At 37.3% G+C, this 21,519-nt stretch overlaps 1 protein-coding gene across 1 annotated transcript in view; it reads right to left on the bottom strand.

The window, feature by feature from the left end:
• The window catches only part of MADD (MAP-kinase activating death domain), a 61,896-nt gene that overhangs the window by 2,528 nt on the left and 37,849 nt on the right, over positions 1-21,519 (bottom strand). Inside the window, exons 24-35 of the mRNA XM_009578666.1 lie at positions 20,041-20,149; positions 19,427-19,489; positions 18,910-19,030; positions 17,667-17,772; positions 15,087-15,197; positions 14,054-14,161; positions 13,806-13,970; positions 12,428-12,500; positions 10,560-10,666; positions 5,343-5,351; positions 5,018-5,087; positions 60-106 (exon numbers count right to left, since the gene is read on the bottom strand). Coding sequence (XP_009576961.1) covers positions 60-106; positions 5,018-5,087; positions 5,343-5,351; positions 10,560-10,666; positions 12,428-12,500; positions 13,806-13,970; positions 14,054-14,161; positions 15,087-15,197; positions 17,667-17,772; positions 18,910-19,030; positions 19,427-19,489; positions 20,041-20,149 — 1,089 coding nt within the window. The remainder of the gene's footprint in view (positions 1-59; positions 107-5,017; positions 5,088-5,342; positions 5,352-10,559; positions 10,667-12,427; positions 12,501-13,805; positions 13,971-14,053; positions 14,162-15,086; positions 15,198-17,666; positions 17,773-18,909; positions 19,031-19,426; positions 19,490-20,040; positions 20,150-21,519) is intronic.

Genomic DNA, 21,519 nt, shown 5'->3' with positions numbered 1-21,519 from the left:
ATGAAAATGTAAAGATACATCCTCTAAAGAACTACCAGAAGGCATCACAGTTGACTCACCATTGGCGTCTTGTACTTGTGGCTCACCACTTCTTTAGTTTCAGGAACTAAAACCGGACGGGCAAGAGACAAAACAAAAAGTTCAAAAAACGAGAGGAAAAGGGGAAAGAAATAGCACAATGTTCCCATAGGAAAGGGAAGGGATGCACACAGACAGCAGGTGCAGGTACAGGGCATCTCACTATCCCTCACTTCTAGATACTCTTTCTTCTCTTCATTTACATTACATATGTCCTTGAAGATACTGGTAATGTCATAATAAATTACTCAGGTTGGCAAAAATATTTCACTGCCTCTGTTTGCAAAACCATAGTAGATATTTGATGGTTCTTAGAGACTCTGGCTTTTCTCATACTACTTATTCCTGCTAGACAGCAAAATTAATGACAAAATATGCTTAATGTCTACTATGATAAAACATAAACCAACAATTCCATAGGAATTTGTCAGTATGTGATTCCCAAAGATTTTATCCTTTAGATGTTTGAATTCTTCTCTGCTGAAAAACAAATCTCAAAAGAACTGTTGGACACTCTAGCAAGTTAGTGAAATCCAGAAAAAAAAAAGGAGCTGAGGGGGAAAATTTTCTAAACTGGAAGACTATTTCCCAGTTCTATTTCAAGAGTTTCTCAAGACATTCTTTCTCCTGTCTAGGATGTGTGTGATGGTATTTACTTGACCTACTCACTGAAAGCGTTCATTACTTTTGAACAAGTTGCCTTAAAATAAAATATTATTTCAGTTACATGTATTCTTAAAATACCAGGCTTGTTGATTTCTAGAAGACTTTATATATAAAGAGGATTAGGGCACTGATGAAAAAAATCTATTATCCAGAAAATTTCATCTTGCTCCCTTGCACTGCCTCACACTAACAGAAAGGAAACAGGCACAATATAGCTAAAGAAAATTTGCCTTTTGTTCTCATTGTGGAATGCATAAAAAGCAAGCTGTAACCATCCCATTAGTGTGCATCGCATCTGAACTGTGCCTTTGACCCACACTTGGTCTACGAATATTGTTGTGAACAGATACCATGGGAAATCACCAGGAGAGAACAAAGACGACACTAAGAACACACAAATGGCAAATTTAAAATGTTAAGATCAATGGAATACCAAGACCAACTTTGAATACTTCCCTTCCAGAATAGCTGAAATTTGCCATGGAATTTCTGTGTCACAACAAAAAAATTTAGAAGAAGCAATACAGAAATTACGCAAAACCAAATCATACCAGGTTCATAGAGGAAGAGTAGATGTTTTATTACACATAGTACCAGTGACAAGAAAAGAAGCAGAGGCAGATGAGTTCAGTATGAACAGCTAGGAAAAGTCCACAACGAAACCTATCCATGCAGATGTCATCTTTCCAACTATGATATGACACGGCTGAACGCTGGAGAGGGAGGCGGATCACATTCTAAGGGGCCAAAAGTAGGCAGTGCAGACTGGGTTTGAGAAAGTACTCTAAATACAAACCAGTGCCTACTAATTCTCATATGTCACGGTATTGTCATTCTTGAAAAAAATCTACTGAAAAGTACACAATATGACTGTAAAAAGTAATGTAGTATTTTTGTTTAATTTTTCAATTCTCTCTTTTCTTGGAGTTGGCAGTTACATTAAGGACTGAGAAACAGGTGAAGTGCACACCCAGGCTGCACTGCCCCAGTGATACCAGTGACTAGAGTTGGGGAGATAAGAAGGTGCACATCCAAGCTACCTTACCCGTTGGCACCAGATGTTCCAAATTAACTCCATGTCACCAGGGGATAAAGGTGGGAGTGAGGTTTGTGCACAGCCAAATAGGGTAGGACTTTTACAGCTGTTTAAGTCTCACTGCCCACTGGATAACATACAACTGTTCATATACTCTTCAAAAAGCAGGAAGGGAAAGCTGTAAGGACCTTGTGCCACGAGGGAAGGAGAGAAGGGAAGCTGTAAAGTCCTGTATCGTAATTGAGAACAGGAAGAGAGGGAACAGGAGAGCACCTAGGCAAGATACTGTCTCCCCCCTTCACAGTCAGTAAGTTGCCTTGTCTTTAAGTAAAGTACTCCTTCACAGTCTTCCAATGGGGAAAAATTCTCTTGAGAGGACTAAGTTAGGAAGAGTAAAAAGAGTGGGTTTGGATTTACACTCAGAGAAGTCAAAGCACTACTGCTGCAGAATACAAAGAAAAAAGAAGGGGAAAAAAAAAAAAAAAAAAAAGAAAAAAAGACCCAAGCCTCAAATTAAGAGATTAGCAGAAGCACTTTTCTTCTAACATTAAGTTATTCCTGATGCTGTTGAACTAAGTGGATGAAGGGAGTAAATTACCAAGCACCATCCTGCAGCCTTTGGTCCTGTGAATGAAAATATGGCGCTAGCATAGAATGAATTTAGGGGACATCACTTTACCTGCTGGAGAATGAAGGTTTTCATAGCAGCGGCGGTGAAGGGGCCACAAGAAAGTAAAGCACAAGTACACAGCAGTAACTCAAATTCCAGAGGGAAGAGCCTTACATTCCCTCACTTACTTAAATCTCCACTTCCATTTTTGGGCAACAATTCCTGAACTTCTGCTTGCATCCTGCTCTGAAATCACAATTCCAACTTTCATGCTGCCATCTAACCCAGCATTAACACAAACAGACCTTAAATTTCGTGCTGCGGTATCACTAAACTTGGAGCACTCATGCTTGGCAAAATCAAATAAACAAATCTTGCAATGAAGTATTTCCCATCAGACTGGAGTACGCATGCTTACCACACTCTACCTTTCTAAGAGGAGATAGTACTTCAGTATACTCCTGCTATAATGAATCTGATTGCAAGGTTCACAATGTTTAACACAGCTAAATAACTTCATTCTTAAGAAGTCCACGCAAGTTTTTGGTGAATGCTGTTAGTTTACTATTAACAAATTAACATACTAATTTCTTTTGAATGGGACAGATTGGCATATCTTCTCATCTTTATAACAATTAAAAAAGCAGCTCTGAGGCAGTCTCTCATATCTGCACAAAAAGAAAGGTTAGCTCCTCTGCAACATCTTTCTTCCTTTCTTCTTTCTCTTTATTAGCTGGATGGGCAAATTGTAAGTCTCATCTGGTACATTTAAATTACATTTAAATTGGTTCTTGCCTGTGACCTCTATTTTGGGAGGAGGGTATTTTTAATTTAATTGGTTTAATTTCTCAGATTTTGCTTGTAGTGTCCAACTCCTAGTTTATTTTTAATTACTTCTTAAAATTACCCTTTCGTAAGTTCCGTATCACAATTCTAGCTTTTGCAATAGGCCCTTGATTACAAAATTTTCTGTTAAAAAGTAGTTCTTTTTCTTACAGTTATTACAGCCATTATTTAGGGGCTAAACGCTGTATTACAGAGTCATCAATAGAAGTTGACTGGATATAACTAAGTCAAACACTGTCTATCTTCTTGTGCAATATAAACAAACTATTAAAAGAAACACTTTGAATTAAAACCTCTCAAAAAATGACCCAAAATTCATTTCCAATCCAATTAATTTCTTTTAAGTTAAAGATTTCAGAAGCTGAAGCCATTCCTTAAGCTAATTTTATGGCTTCTGAACTCTCATCTTTGTAAAACTCATCAATAATCTTTTACAGCCTTAAGCAATTTCTGTAAGTAGTAAAATGAATCATGCCCGTCAGGGTGAAAACATGGTAGCAAAGGAATATGCAACCATAAACTGCAGACAACTTCTGAACATCTAAACTATTAGAAATTTTTCAGGGTTTAAATATGCTGATCTGATAATTTGAACCATGAACAACATTTTCAGAAAACGGGAAAAAATTGTTCACAAATTCAAATCCCAAACTTCTAGGAGATTGATTTACAGCAAACAAGCAGCAAACTGCAATAGTCAGAAAGGCTTTATCATTTGAATACCCTGTAACTTTGTAACACCGAAAGGAGACAACACATTGTTATGGACAAAGACATTAATTTCAGCAATCTCATATTAACTGTCTTTTACATTCTAAGAGAGAATCCCTCAGCCAGAACATTCTATTCACAGCACCAAAGTACAATGAGAGTCACGGTAAAGTGAGCTGCTGATTTAGATTTTGATTAACGGCCAAAGTATAGATGCTGATCTACTATGGAAAGAATGTTGTAAATTTTATCTTCTTTTTAAATGTTTCGTACATATACTTAAGACCTAAACAAATGTCTCACAGATGGGTGGAAGAATAAACCAATGCAGGTTTGGGGACTATTTCAAGAGAAGTATGTGGATCACTCTTCTGGAGAGCTGCATCTGAAATCACTCATTTTTTTCAGACACTAGTTAAGTATAGTGTGACTGACGCTAACACTGAATAGTAACCCAGAATTCTCCCCAAACTAGACTGTAGACAGATTATATGTAATAGCAATAACTGACCAAAATAGCACAAATTGTCTATTCTCCTTAGCCTTTACTTTTCCACTCTTTACCAGTCATACTCTGGAACAAAAACCACAGGATAAATAAAGTGTAACCTGACAAAACATCTTCTGCTCCATACAACAAAAATGAAATTCCACATAAGAGCAAAGAAGAAACTTTGCAATTAACAGTAATTCTTTGTAATGAAAGCATAGGGTGTTGAGAAAGATCAACTATAAGTCCTGCTTAAAAATGTGATTTCTCAGATGAAAAAGGAATATACCAAAGACAATTCCTACACACATCCAAGTTTAACTGTTGTTTTGTTTGCTTCAGAAGACTCAGAACATCTTCTTTGCCTATTACCAAAAAGCACCTAGGCCACAAATGTTAACATGATGAAAATTAATGTGTAAATTTTTATGTTAAGTCACCCATCTCTTAGGCAACTTCTCACGTGCAATCTACATTTCTCTCCCATCTTTGAAACTGCAGTGCAACTCTGAATCTGAAGACTGGAAATTTGAGTTACTGCCATGTGAGTACAGACCTAGTATCAAAATAATGTAATTACCAAATTCCTCCAGGACAAAGACTCCTCGCACAGTATTGCACTTTTTAATGTGATTCAGCTCTATGAAAACCTACAAAAACAGGAGCAAAAGTAACATAAAATTAGTCAGGTTTGTTTTTTTTTAAACTAAAACTCAAAATTAAACAAAAACATCATCACAGCAGATACAACCTGAAGTGTTGTAGCATACACTACCAGTTCATTTACAGTTTAATATATAAATAAAGGGTGAAATAAACATTCAAAAGACAAACTTGCCACAATGCTAGAAATCAACAAATAACTTAAAAGTGCTAAGAAGCGAAGACAGCAGAAGATGAAGTACCTTCCGCTCCTTGCAGGAGGAGAAAGCATGGAAGAGAAACGAAGGAGTTAGTAACTCTGACATATCCAACATTGCTACCCCTTCAGGCACTCAAATGAGTTATTGCAAAAAGAATACCAACACACCTGAAATACAACAGAAGAGGGGGACGAGAAAAAAGCTGGCTCCCAAATTTGGCACGATTTGTAGCCTCTGATCCATCCCAGTTAGTTTCTGCCCCTCCATGCATCCTCCTCCAGCACAGAGGGCAGGTAAGGGGCACTATACTTCCCACCCTGACACTGATCCTCCTAACCGATCCAGTAGTTAAATCTAATCCAGTGAGGAACCACTAATCTTCCTTCTCCCTCAGAGCCTTGCCGTTTAAGATTTTACTACAGTTTATGATATATAATCTGCATACTTACTCTTGGAACTGTCTCCTTTAACAGTCAGTACCAATTTTCTGCTTTAAGCAGGATGGGAGTGTTTGGACCCTTCTCTATTGTTTGCTCACTTCACATATGGTTGTTGCCAGCTGAGCAGTCACTTAGAAAACAAACCTGCTTTAAACTCATGTTTTACATACCTGAACCCCAAAAGACAAAACAGTTGAACTACATGACTAGGTTTTTCAGTCCAGAACCAAGATGCCAAGATTGCATGAATAAACATGAGCATAAGGAGTTTGTTCAATATTCAATCCATTTCAAGATACAAAACAGTCCCTTCTTATACGCACATCTCCAAAAGAGTCAGAGTCAGTACACAGACATAAGAATCTGTAGAAAGTGCTATAAGGAATCAATTCCATATTCCAGTTTCTAATATACTTGCTTTTTCAAGGCAAGAGAAACACTAAGAGTAACATTGCCCTAAATTCAGAGTAAGCCTACGTCCAACACCTTAGAGAGACCCTTGCAAGACTATATTACGATAGTCTGGATTGCTGCTTTCAGTGCCCATACACTTATGACACCATGATCTCAGGACCTTTTTTTAAAAATGTTACTAGAGAAACTTCATTGCCTTGGAAAGAAGGGAAAGGAAATCTCTGCAACTCTTTTGAATCCAATACTAGCAACACCCATGTAATCATAGACGATATGCTACCCAAGAAAGGCAAAGGAAGTCAACACCAGAAATTGTTGTGTTTTTTTTAAGAAACAGGCTTGACTGTATCAATAGAGATCAGTAAATGCACCATACATCTGAGAGAAGTCAGGTTGATTTTCAAGTCAAAAGGGGTTTTATTTTTTTTATTAGCAGAGAACTAACAAACAGACGCAGGTTATTTTTTGCTCAATATAAAAACCTAAACTTTCACTTACTTAATCAGAAAATCTGAAGCTTGATTTCTGCTTACATTCAAGCACTCAGGGAAAGGAGATTTAATCCCATCTTTTTTGTTTGCCTGTTTTTGCCCATGTTCTATGTCAGTTTAGTTGGTCAAAAAACATTTTATTTTTTGAGGAAGAGTTACAGAGTAAACAAGTCAATAACAGAACACTTTCTTTATTGCACTTAGTTTCCTTTTTCTGTAATATTTTCTGTGAAAAATTTTTGCTAATAGTCTAAAGTACAAAGTTCAGAAAGTCAATAAAAAGGCTCAGGTGAAACATCGGTTGTTTTATCTGGTAACAGTAAAGCTGCCTAAAAGACTTGACTGCCCCAGGTGCTCATGATCTGAGTATAATGTTAAGGAGTGTTGCATTTCCACAAGAGTTATGAGCGAGATGAGAATTTATCGACTGTCACAATTACAGTAAGTTATCAATTTTCAGAAGACATACGAGTTGATGGGCAATTTCTTGTTATATTGTTTAAGGGACAGAGATGGTCTCCTCTCACTCAATCAGAAAACAAGCATAAAGGAAACAACAGTTACTTACCCTAGGGAAACTGTGGTTCTTCAAGACAGAGCATTCAGTGTGGATCCTACTGTAGATGGGCATGTGCCTGCTGCATTTTATTAAATTTCCATCTATTTTTGACACAGTTGAATTCATAATGGGGACAGAGTTACTGAGGCCCAATATTACAACATAATTTGTAGATGTAAACTCAGAATAGTCTGCCAATGCCACAGGTACACTTGATTCCTCCCTATTCTAAAGGACTTCCTCTGACCTGCTGGGCATAGATAGACTTGAACATTTTTTCTTCTTAAACTTATGTGCTCTGCCGACATGGTGAGACAATTTGTGAACGCTAAAGACAACTATCACGTGTCAATAATAGGTTGGCTCACCATGCATCTAAGACATTTCCTGAGGAATTCACAAGGCAGTAAGAAAGTATACACACTGCAAATCAAGAGCCTTCAAAAACAGTTTCATGAAAGCAAGGACCATTCTAACACTAACGCAGCATGTTCCGTCTTCTCAGGCAGGACAGAATAGACTCCATTTATCTTTTTTTTTTTTTTTTTTTTTAAAAAAGTGGAAACCCTTCCACTTCTTCTTCCTATGGAAACCTTCTTCCTATGTTCTAAATGAATTATTTCTATGATGTCCAACCAAGCAGAGCAACAGAAATCCCTTCTTTAGTAAGTTGCATTGCTGAAGAGAGCCCTTGGAAAGAGGGCCAAGAACAGAGCCTGTATATGGAGTAAGGAAAGGAAGATGAAGACAAAGCTGTGCCTGATGAGGTCCTGTAGGCATTTGTTGGTCAGTATCCCGATCCAAACTCAATAGAAACAGAAAAAGCTGTTTTCAACACAGAGAAATGGCTGTAGGATCCTAGTTTTAATCATGGTCATATACATATTCTGAAATCAACTGCCTTAGGGAGCAATTCATATAATTTATATGAAAATTGGAAAGGAGAGTTCATCTAGAACAGCAGACCTTTTATTAAGAAAGCAGACTGCTTGATGAGTGTTAGAATAAGAATGCAAACATCCTTTAGCTCCAGAGATTATGAAATTGGAGGGGATTTTTTTTGTTTGGTACAACTAGTAGGAGTCCTTTACATAACTGCTACAGTTGTCCATTCTACACAGACCCTCAAATGGCAGACTTTTGATACTTGTCTAGACACTTCGTTTTGAGAAAGAAAACAAGGATATGTCTTAGGTCCACTAAATGGTACTGAATGCCCTTGCCAGCTGGCAATCTACAAATTGTAGATCTAACAGACCAAGAATTAAACATATTGAATAAATGAAGTATAATTTCCAAAACTGTACCTGTTTCAATATCCATCTTAAGTAATGTAAACTGATCTGGCTACAGCCTCGTTGGAAAGGTGATGAAGAGGAGGAATAACCTTTCCAGTGGGGGAGACAGCAGGCATACTTTCTGGGTCTGACCTGCACAGTTTGTCTTCCAGAAAAGATGTAGTAATTTTCACCACGGACAGCAAATTAGAACACCATTCTCTGTAAGGAAGGATATGATAAAAGCTAGCACTCTAGGAGTGCTGGTGGTAGCACAGGACTTGGTATCTGTGGTACGAAATTCAACTGGTAATAGTCCTGACAGTCGTATAGTAACAATCAGTACTAGGTTTCCCTAAGGCTTCTTTCAGAATGTCATTCCAGTCTTTCAGGGAAAAAAAGGCTTTGAATTTAAGGACAAGGGTATGTTCTAGGATTTGGAGTTTTTCTTTTGGACAGATGCATGTGTGCTCAACCATGTTCTTAACACTGAGTGTCTTTGGCTTGTGAAGATGCCTGTTACACTTAAGAAACCATGATGATGATGATGTGGCTACCTTCTTATATATCTTTTCTCACTGCAAATGCATATATGCCTGGGTGTTCATTTATGAAATAGACTCACCTCCATAGACTGTTCAAGAGATGAGCACTTTGAGCTCAACACCTTTTTTGACTTCTGGCAGAAGAAGAAGGAGAAGCAAACAGAACATACCCTGTGGTGTGTCCTTACCTTGGCACAAAGTAATTTCTATTATGTCTGTCTATAATGATATCAAACTGTTGCTTCGAGAGCGGGGTTTAATTGTCAAAGGCTTTAGACCTGCCATTTCCAATAACTATGAAAATTCATTCTGTACTAACAGTGAGTTCTTCTTGCAGTTCTTTGTATTTCGGCATATCCAATAAAAAGTTAAAATCTATAACTAAGTCATACAGGTAGACTGTTCCATCACAGAGTAGGTTTGAAATACTAGAGCAGGTCAGCTGTAGTCCAGGTTCTACCCTGGTAGTAGGAAGAAAACTGAAGGAGGTTCACAACTCTCCACTCCTTATACTGGCACATACGAACTCAAAGAGGCACATGGTGCTGCTGTGACCTTGGGAGAAGTATTAAAGATTCTGAGCATGTGTGTTTGAGATGCACGTGCACTTCCAGTGGGATCTACACTGATGTATCCTCAAAGAAGAACAAAGCTTGTGTGGGGAGAAGAGTCTAGTCAGGAAGAAAGGAAAAAACACTCCACAGAGGACTGACAGAAGCTTTTCTTTCTCTCTCTCACACACACACACACTTTCTCTCTCTCTCTCCCCCTTAAAAATCAATTCTACTGTCTAGCATAGCATGCATTTAATATCATATGCAAAACAAAAAAACACAAAGCAAAATAAAAAACAAGGATCAAAGGAAGCAACAGAAACAACATCCAGAGAAAGGAAGAAATGACAAATACAGTTGTGTTTCCTCTATGCCCACAAGATCTGCTATTCGGAAGGAAAAAAGAATGAGTAATTTTTTCTTATTTTTGTGAATTACAGCAAGAGCCACTTTCCCATTTTATTTTCATACTAAATTCTACAGATGATTTCTCAAATTTTAAACCAAGACAGATTAAATATGATGCAGAAGGTTGCCCTCTGTTCAACATTCAAACCTGCAATATTCAAACACTGTATCTTTAAGGCTGGCTGCTTATGCCATCAGGATATGTTCACAGTGTGATGCATTATGGCAGTTTAGATTACTATTGATCACTTCTTCTGTCCCTTAATATACTGGCTACCATTTGTTTTGTGCTTAGACAATTCAGACCACCAGAAACAAGAAGTTGAAACCTGTATCAACGTTTTTCTTCAGTTGATTATAGTTTTCCTGAGGATACTTAATTTCAGTGTAGTTTTACACACACATATACACATATTTTTGTGTGTGTGTGTTTGTGTGTAAATATACATATGCTTTTTTACCCCCATCACACTATCCCTTGTCCCTGTTGATACTCTGGGAAGAGGAAACACATACAGGCGTGCTGCAAAGACTGTCATGCTCACAGTCTTCTCACATATTTCCCTCATACCTGACTGTGCATAAATTTCAGGTTAATTCCTTCCAGTGTGACCTGAAGAAGACCTCCTTCACCGGTTTTCATATCCTGCACAGGGAACTCACCACCCAACTCAGGGCCTGTGACATGTTAATTTAAAAAAAAAAAAAAAAATTCAAAGAAAAACAAACAAAAATATCCAGAGAAAGAGACAGAGAAAGAAGAGAAAGCAGTCAGCCAAGTAATGATATGTGGAAGGGATATCTAAAACAATAAAAACATAATTTCCATTTGATGTGCATAGCAAGAGGACACTACTAAGAATAGTAGGCAGCATTTCCGTAGAGTCCACTCACTAATGACAACCTTCTGAGAACCACTAGACTTTTAGGTATCGTAACAAATTTCATCCTGGTTACATGAAGGGACATCAATGTCAACTCAGTCTGTATTTATTGTCGTTCATATTGGGGTTTTGTTCGTTTGTTTTAAATGCCACATTTCATTTCTGCATGGTAAGACACTGCAATTACATAACACCGCAGACAGCATAGTCTTAAGTACAAACACATAAGCAAGTACAAACTAGGCTTGCATTTGTGAGCTTGATGAATTTGTATGGCATTGTTTTATGCTTTCAACAATGAAAAAGTCAACATGGTTACAATAATAACAATTTAATAGAGGACATTAATAGATGACAATCTAGGCATTTTCATCTAGTTTCTTTTACATCATTCAGTTCAGCTAGAAAATGCTTTCTTATAATGATTTTTAAAAAATTATCATTTGTGCAGAACCACTGAATTCTGGAGAATGGCTTTCAAACACATTTTTAATACTGCATTATTGCCCAATTCTTAAAATAGCTTTCAAAGACACTTTTTCCTCCTCTACCCTCAGTGAAAGTCCAGTCCTTCCTCCCCCTCCTCAGATTAAATTGGACTAACGGTAGGAGGAAGAAAGTGGTGGCTCTTCCAAGCTCCAACAGATAGCTGAGGGTTGAACACTTAAGATGTTAGATTTAAACAGTCATGCTGATGCCAGTTATGAGTATAAAATGTAGATCCCTTACATTTGGCATTAAGACACACCTAAAATAGGCTTGTACCTCAAAGCACGGCTCTCAGAGTCCTAGCATCCACTTGAAAAAAAAGAAATCGTTGCAACAAAAATCAAACTTTCAAAAACATGAAACCACAGTGATGTTACCCTGAACCTGCAAATAGACTCCAGCAAGGGAGAAACAACCATCTTATGAAGGTATAAAGTAAGGCACCTTCATGTTTGTTACCCAGGTACATACAGCACCTGCTGCTCTCTGGGGACTAAGAGAAATGGAAAATTGCCTTCCCGAGAACTCAATCTCCCAAAACTGCAAATCCACTTTTCTAGGTTTTTTGACTCAACAGGAAAAGGAAAAGGGTGTTTGCCAAGAAAAGTTTCACCAGTATAATTACACTATTCTGTCCCAGATGATGATGCTAAACTAAGAAGAATGTCTACACTGGAGAAGTTTTACTGATATAAGAACATTGGGTTAACTGCACCTTTTGACTTGCACCAGAAAAAGACTTTCCAATATAGAAAAGGTTTGTGCATTGAAAGTCTGCAGAAAGTGAAGCTGAAGTTGCATAGTCTTTTCTTAGTTATCATTTTACTGGCAGCTAGTCCTCCTTACATGTCACTCGTCTTTATACAGGTGTTTTGGTTTTGTTTCTGGGTGAGGTATATGTAGGCAAACTAACGATAACACTAAGTCTGCTACGTACACACGGATGTACAAAGCTACCCTCAGACTTCCAAGTAAAAGGAAATTATATTCAAAGAAGTTATTAATAAAAAAATTTTGTTGATTGCAGATTAAACAACAAATGCTCCTAATAAGCAAAATCTTGTACCTGGTTTAATGCTTTGCTGTCTTGCTGCTGCTCGCTCCATACTGTCTTTTACACAGTAGTATAATTCCCGACACTAACATATAAAAGAAGAGTAATACAATGTTATTTTTCCAAATTACGAAGGGAAAAGAAGAGCAAGATTCTAAGATTCTACAAAAAGAACAAGCCCCATGTGGTGCATAACAACAAAAAGCCTGTAAAGGTTCAATCACAGCTAATTACTAGATGGTATTTCTATTTATTTTTCCAGTTGACAGAGAAACTATTTCATATAATTTCATAGCACTAGTAAAGAGTTCATGGCTTGGCACATGCTCATGAGCAATCTAACCAAGTTTACTCCATTTCCTAGTGTAGAAAAAGCCTCAAAACAATACCACAATCCCTCCCTTTCTTTCAGCTTCTAGCAATTAATGTTACTGGTCATGCTCTTATGATCTATCTTTTTGTTATTCGTATCAATTTCCTTACAACACATTCTTCTATTCATCTTCCTTCAACTCCCCTCTCTAATATCAAATAATGTTAAGCCATAATCTCAGAGTAAAATTTAAGAGAATTTCTATCCAAAGGCCAAGATACATACAGTTAGTTTTCCAAGTAACTTCTGTAGCACGCTGCTTTTGTCCTCCTTTCCTTTGTATTCACACCTGCATTATGATGACCTGGTCTATGTAAAATGAATTTTTTGAAGCAGAAATCTAATCCCTTTATGTATCTCAAAGATAATAACCTTTCAATATATTACTTGCATTTACAAATCTTTATATTTTCTTTGCTGGTCATTGTGTAGGAGTTACTGGAGTTCTAAGAGTTACTGGAGTTTTCCTAGTAGGTTTAAGCTATTTCTTTACATTTGCAATTAATCATAAGGAGAAGAAAAGGGCTTTCATATTAGTGAAGAATGTAGGCATATATGAAATAAAAATCAAACATGGGCCCATGGAGAAAAATTTTTATCTATTTTGTCAGTTTGGGTTTGCCATTAAAAATGACGCAATTAACTCAATTACTAAGACATAGTTTTATTTACCTCTTTCCCCATGAATCTACCACAATATTTTTACTACCTTTATAAGCCTGCAAGATAATGCAATATTTAGTAATACTGATGCTTTCCTTCTTCTAACAAAAAAAAAACAAGTAAAAGCTACACATGTAATTTCTTAAATTACATCCTGCTGTACTACTTTCTTCAGGTAAATAACAAGGCATAATGCCAGCTTCAGATGTCAGTGCAGTTAAACAGCCATTGCAGTTCAGTAACCAGTGCTGGAGAGAGAATGCTATTTTTTGATTAAACATGGAATATGACACACCAAGGATTTGTTTTTTCTATGTGGCTTTCAGTATTGTGTGTACTAAACAAGACACGTACCTTCTTTGTGTAAAACTTGTTCAGTTGTGTCTCCTGACCATTCCTCCGCCAGAGACACAGCACTTTTGTTTTGGGACAGTAAGTCATGTTGATGAGTTTCTCATACCACCAACGTTCATATACAGTTCCAATGTTGCTTCTCAGCACAATGCAATCATCACATACCTGGGAGCACAAAATATTACATAAGATTTCCAATATTATTTATTGAATGCTACTAGTTGCATTAATATTATTCTTGTCTCTACCTCCATGAAAAATATGTCTCCTGTTGTGTCTGTCCCAGCATGTACTACAAAAGTCTGCTTCTTGATGTGACGGCTGCCGCTGGGTCTTACAGGGAGTTCCCGTCCATTCTAGAGAAAAAAAATACGCAATCATTAATGAACTTTGAAACCAATTTCTCCTGATCTACTGAAAAAAAGGCCATTAGGTGACACTAGAAGCATTTTCAACAAATGAAAGAAAAAAGAAGTACTTTTAAACAGCTGATTGGAGGCAACAAAACCTTAAGCGAGATACTCTAGTAAGTTTAGTTTCAACAATTGTGACTATGAGAATTATCACAGCATACAACAACATTCACGCTGGTACCGTACTCAGTATGGGATAGCGAGGTGTCTGGATTCCAGTAACATTGCAGTAAACTGGTCTGCTTTTTTTCCCAATTAATTTTAAGATAATTTTGTGTCCTTTCTGTGCATAAAAGTAAGTTCCAAATTTAAAAATGCTTTGAAAAATTAGCTTTCTAAGGGCCTTACTTGCATTGACCCTGGTGATGGTTGTATTAAAAGCTGGCTAGTTTTATTAATGTTAAGTGTTAGCCTATATTCTTAATGAGCATTACAGGACGTAAGGTTTATTGTGCACGGCAGCTGACAGTGGAAACAGTTTTGTATAGAAACTGATTGCTACAAGTCTTATAATGACCTGGAAACTGATGGAAAACTAAACATTTGTTACAGTCCTAGTAAGAATAAAGATTCCCACCCACAAAAGTGATATTAACAAAATATTAGGGTTGCATAGAACTGTGGTACTGAAGTGTCATGTTTATACGTATTTGTATTGCAGTTCTAACTGATAACTGCATAACATTATGATATCATAAACACGGTCATACAATCACAGTCTTTATTATACACATGTGAAGACAGTGTTTAATAATTCAATTTAATTATTTTTAATATTTTTAAATTAGTGTTACAGAGCATTTCTAGAAGAATTTTCAGATAATTTTTTACCTCCCACAGGTACATTACTCATCACTGCTTTACTTACCAGATTGGCAAGTTTGTCTAGAATATCATTTATTTGCTGGCTGTGCACCAATCCAATATGCGATTTTCCCATTAGACGACGCACCTTTTTCCTAATATCATTCTTATTTACCTAGAAAGCAGATATAAAGACAGTTACAGATTCTTCTCTATTCACAGGCAGCAACTCCTATCTCCCAAAATCAGCATATCTTGGTTTCCATTGCTAGGACAGCAAAACAACTGATCTCCAGCTCAGTCATGCTAGGGCCTTTTTAGCCCAGCAGTACAAATAGAAGTTGCACGTACACGACTTTTCCCAGCTACTGGGCAGGTGATACTGTGCACAAGAGATCTCCTGCCTACTCTTGCAGAACAGAGCAGCAATTGCACTACCGTCCACTTCTAACTATTGACATCAAAAGCCTCAGTTCTCCATGTTGCCACTTACGTGATGGGTGTCATCTGCCAGGCTAGCTTCTCCACCTCTTCCTCTGCAAAGAGTTGGTTTAGTCAACTGTAGAGCCCTCAACACAAGAAATACTAACACAAAGGCATGATACCTTTCAGAATTCTCACTCTTTCATGATCTCTTTCCTGGTCACTAGGCCAGGGCTCTAACATTTCCAGATAGTCCTAAAACAGCAGCAGGTTCCTCCTGAAGATGAACTACAGGGAAGCTCAGAAGCAAAACATTTCTGCCCCGGGTGCCATTTCAAAAGGCTGTTATGAATGCCAGCCATTGATACCAAAGGCTTCAAGAGGGTACACTCATGCTTGAGCACTGACTTCAAGCTAGATCAGACGTTCTTTTTCATCGTATTGTGATTATGACCTTAGTGCTATGGAGCATACAAAGCAAACTCAACCTGCTCCTTCCTTTGGCAAGAATTCTTTGCACTTGAAAGAAAACACTATTTTTCAAGAATTTTTTAAGTAAAAACTACTAGGCTCTGCTATCCCAAAACAAGAAAATAAATTAAAATACCAAGGTGTTGGATTTGGAGGATTACGCTTCCCTTGACAGCTCAGAAGAATTCACCTCTCTAGTAACAGAAGGCCTTCCAACTTTACAGTTTCTACTGCAAGCTGCCCTAAGATGAGATACCTTGGTACAGTATTTAGTCTCTTAAAGCCTTCACTCTATCTGCTTGAAAAAAATCCTGTATACAAATAATGCATACTAAATTCTAGATCCACCACCTTTTATCCCAAAACTGATAATTGGGGTGGGGGAAGTAACCACAACAATAACAAAAAAAACCCCCAAACCCCACAACCCTTTTTTTGCCCAGTTCTTCATCCTATCTCATTCTTAAGCATCTCTGAATATGCACTGAAAGAAACAATATTTTTTTCACAACTCTCAGATCCCCTGTATTCCCTTTTCATCTATAACCTATAGTGATAGCCCAGAGTGATATCATTTTCAAAGGTGTAATATCCTGTTTGCCTCCTTACCCCTTTCCCCCAGGAAACTGTTTTCTTGGGGATCTGATTATTTTCACCACACCAAAAGACACTCTTCTCCTCTTGGACTAAGTCTATCAACATCTGTCATGAGATAGCCTTTTGAAACCAGTATTATTCGCTCTCCTCTTATGCATCCTGTGATGAAAGTCACCGCACTGGTTATTATTACTTTTACTTTAAGTATTGCGGCAATGCGTGTCCTAATGGCCGAATCCCACAGTCGTCTTCTGAAATAAACTCATTCCAAATATACTCAAATCCCATCTTAAAACTTACCTTCGTATTCCATTTATGTCAGGAAAAATCAATACCTTCTTTCTCTCTCACCACTCTCCCCGCCCACAAAAAAAATTGCATACAGTAACTTCTTCCATTGGTTGGGTATCAGACTTTCTTTATCTGTGGAATGATGTCTCACCTCCTCATTTAAACAGTGAAAGTTACCAAACTATCACCTGTGTACAGCTATTCTTACTGTCAAGCTGTTGCACTGGACAGCACAGTGCATCAAATCTGTTACAGATAAAACCATGCACCTAAGCTGGTTCTAAACATGACAAAAATTTTAGAAGATTGATTTTCCAGTGACTTTGAGGGAGGATTTGGACTATCTAAGAAATTATTCAGACTAAAAGAAACATATTGCTAGTAGCCACCTTAGGTACATATAGACAGCCCACTGAATGAGAAAAAAGGGTTGCTTACTAGTAACGACAAATTTCATGTTAAGTTATTGACACGCATATTCACAATCTGCCCACGTTGGGAATTTGTGGCTGTGAGGAAATCAGATTAGAAGATGCTCTCTACTTAATTTATAACCTATATTCTTAAAAATAAGAATGTCCTCTAAAGTTACTAGTAGAAATAGTAAATTTCTATTTTAAATGGCAATGTATATGCATACCCATGGCACAGAACTGTGTAAACTTAGACAACATATCTCAAAGAATCTCCAGGTACTGAAGCGATTTTTTCATTAAGATTAGCAGATGTTTTATAACATTCTTTTATACTACACTGTTCTGAGCTTTGTGAACAGAGATGTATGGTTTCAAGACAACACCAACAAAATAGACTGCTTAAATCTGAGCAGTCATCTATTAAAAAGAAAAAGAAAAAAAGTCACCTTTATCATAAGCATATAAGCAATCATATTATGCAGCAGTGTAGCCAACAAGCGGTCCTCATCATCCTCCAAACGCTTTCGATCATGTTCTCCCAGGGAAAGATACCTGCAGGAAGAGGTAGATCTGAAGCAGACTCACAGGCATTCTTCATCCAATTCACTATTTGTAAAGTGTATAGCAAATAAAACCTCCAAAAACACTAAGCCAAATGGGCATTTTCCAGTAAAACACTGTGATCACTAATTAAACATTTCCATTAATTATTAACTAGTTGAAGTAAATAACATCTGCTCAGTGGGAAAGTTCTCAGTGGTCCACTGGGCTTATCCATTTCCTCTTTTCTGCTGTCGCAGCTCCATGACAATTACAACCGCCAGAAGAGGAACATACAACTCAGTGCAAGAGCTACCCGCCTTTAGAGCTTAAATGTAGCTGCAAGGCAGAAGTAAACTGATGAAGGAAGCGCACAGGCACTCTCTTTTTCCAGTAAGGTAGGTAGTTTGTGGAAAAAGAAACAGTTTACAAACTAGCACCCCACAAACATTCGTATTTTGGCTACCAGATCCCATGTTACATGATACCATGGGTGTAGGTAGTACAAATGCAGGTGGTAGACAGAGCAGAGGATGATCAGATATTAACAGAGCTGAGGGACAAAAAAAAAAAAGGCAAGCAGGTAGTGAAGATTGACACCTTAGAAGTAGTCTAGCTTTAAGCAACCACGCAGATATTTCTAGAGAGTGGTTCCCTCATAGTTTTTTTGTTTGTTTCTTTTAACTACAAACTGTGAAGTAAAAACGCCTGTAAGTGACTTCGCATTTTGAGAAGGCTCAAAATGCAGCTTCTGAAGACATTTAATTCTTTCAGTTTTTGTCAACACACTGATATCTTCCTTTATTCCAGAATATAGTCATCTTGCCACAGAAATCTCTTGCTTTATTACTGATCTAGTCTATTCCTTCTATTTATACTGTGATTATACTTACATCACCCATTTCTCTGGAAATACCACTTCTTCACAAGAGTTAAAAAAAAAAAAAAAAGTCACAACTGAAGATAGTATTTCAGTATCAGGAGATACTGGCCAGCACAGAGTCAAAAGGCTCACTTTGGAACAGTCAGGTATAGTAACATTTACAAAGCGACAACAGCATGTTCAGTAGAATTAAAATAATTTTTTTTTTACTATTTCAGCCCCAAGTGAAACAATGAGGAGGAAAGAGGTCTACTAAAGAACCTTACCTGTCAATCATCTCCTGAGGTCCCTGGTCCATCCCCATTCCTTCTCTCTCTAACATCACAGCATCCAAAAAAGCATCTTCCCAGAACTGCATCTGGTCCCACAAAGTTGAACGCTCTTTGCCTATGCAACGTATACAAAAATTGAGCATTTATTCCATTTACTCCAGTCAAATACTTTAAGATTAATTCCTGTTCCTTCCCACTCCTTGAAAATACTATAAGCCAACACACAATTAATTCATATTTAAAAAAAAAAAAAAAAAAAAAAGGTTAACTTTTAAATGACAAGCAATATCACACCGAAGAAAAGTATAAAAGAGAAGACAAGACATATCTCTCATTCTAATTCATGGCATAATCTTTTCAAACCCCTACAGAAAAGTATCGCTCATCTCTATTCTTTAAGGAGTGTATCTTCTTCTATATACTGTTAACACTGCCCGAAAGAGACAGGAATATCTCACACAAACACAGATCATGGCAAACACACAGAGAAGTGGAAAGATAAGATTATTACTCATAGAGAAGGTTTCCATTGCAGCATCCTCTAACTGGTCCCAGACAGATCCTTTATCCCTACCTGCACCATTCCAAGCAGGTAGGAACGATAAATGGAAAGGATGAAAAACACAGGAAGAGAAAGCTCTTGATTAACAGCAAGTCCAGATGAAATACATTTCAAAAAAGCCAATATACTCCTAACCCAAGGATACACTTGAAGGCCATTAGTATTCTGAGTTTATTAGCCCTCTGTTCAATGACTTAAGCTAAAGGATCTTTTTTCAAGATCAGTGATACATTTTAGCCTTCCACGCATAGCTAAGTAAGTTCCTTCTCTTTTTCCAACAGTTTAAAGAATTCATATTCAAGAACAGCAAGAGACTTGGACAAACTACATTTTATGCAAACTACATCACTCACAACCATCTCCTCTTACTCTTATTCAATCTCCCCAGCAAATCTTTGGCTTTACTCCGAATGGCCTGATGCGCCCCCCTATTCTACCAGTATGGACAACAGTAAGTGGTTAAAAACAGTCTCTCGGAATGTAAAAATTCCAGTCTGCCCCAGACATGACTCCACCTGAACTTCAGTCTAAAAGATCCCCTCCTTGCAAAAAAAAAAGTTTACCCAAAAGTCCTTCATAGAGATAGACACGTTGGTTCCCATCCTCTGGACCTCTCCCTGGAGTACTGCCTTTGCTATCCTTCACACTCTGCTTCAGGTTGTGAGACTTCGCCTGAAAATAATACAAGAGGTGTCAGACAATTTAACTCTGCGCCCTGCAGGTCTGTTTCTTGCAGTCCACTGTTGTACTTAACAGGTGCAGTTTGTAAGCTATGCTTCATAGATGCTTCTGACGCAAATGTTCACAAAACAAATAAATTACTCTGTTCAAAGAGCAAGGTAATACACTTAAAAGTCCAGAGTTAGACAAAGGAAAACCAAAGAGAGACAGGTAGAGAAATCGAAACACAGACAAAGCAAAATGCTTCCCTGAAAGAAAACAGACAAAACAAAAAATGCAAAGGAAAGAACTAAAGGAAAGAACAGAGTTAAACCTCTTCTGTCATCCCCCATATTTCATGCTTATGCAGAAGTTTGCCCAAATTCTAATAGTAAATCTTTCCCACTGTTTAGGAAATAGCTGAATATCACTGTCATTCTACAGATTGTGAGGAACGAAGGAAGAAATACGCAGCCTTCTCAGGATTACACAGAAAATGAGTATTCACAAGCAGAATAAGATTACCTGAGCTCTACCTCACATTCAGACGTTACAGGTTTTTCTTTCATTTACCATTCATAAAGGTATGACGTTAAGCAAATGATTACATATCATCTGGTCTGAAGAACTATGTGCTGGGAATATCGGCCAGCAGGAACTGTGATAACAAAGCTGCCCCATCTATTTCTCTACCACCAGGTAAACTATGGTGCGATACTTGACATTCATCATACATCATGTACACCCATCATCTTTTTTCTAAATCTATTGGAAGGGTTCTTAAAATTCCATTTAGTTTCATTAATCAAGTAGAAAAACACAGAAAACTAAGTGTTTAAAAAAAAAGTCTAACTCTTTAGCAACTGAGAAGACACCCTCTTGCAGCTAAATAAGCGGACACAGTTACATAATTTTCATGCTTTTAGAAGAAATCTGCAATGAAGCACAATGATTTTGTTTGTTGCTTAAAATTAGAAGTAGAAGCCCCGTAAAGGCTTTTACAATCTTATCAGGATTATAAAATAATGAACACAGTGAGACCAATCTTAAGGCATTGCAAGTTGTTTTCATATTTGGCTTATGAAAACAAATTTAGCCAAATCGAGTATATAATTATTTTCTTGGTAAGATGTATATTAGAAGCCATACCCAATAATCAAGGACTTTAAAAAACAAAATGAACAAGAAGTGCTCTCAGATCATTTGAATTTTACTGTATACAGATCTTCCAACTGTAAAGAAGTTGGAAACTAGGAAAAATGTTTCAAAGTTATGATTACACTTCAAATAGGATTAAAGTAATGTTTCAAAGAAACAGAACAGCTGCTAAACCTACAATGGGTCATCCCTTTCCTGTATCAAACAGCTGCTCCTAAGAAACA

This window comes from Fulmarus glacialis, unplaced genomic scaffold (assembly GCF_000690835.1).
Source record: "Fulmarus glacialis isolate BGI_N327 unplaced genomic scaffold, ASM69083v1 scaffold3325, whole genome shotgun sequence".
In the NCBI taxonomy this organism is placed as follows: domain Eukaryota; kingdom Metazoa; phylum Chordata; class Aves; order Procellariiformes; family Procellariidae; genus Fulmarus; species Fulmarus glacialis.
This window is presented reverse-complemented; position numbering and strand designations above follow the sequence as displayed.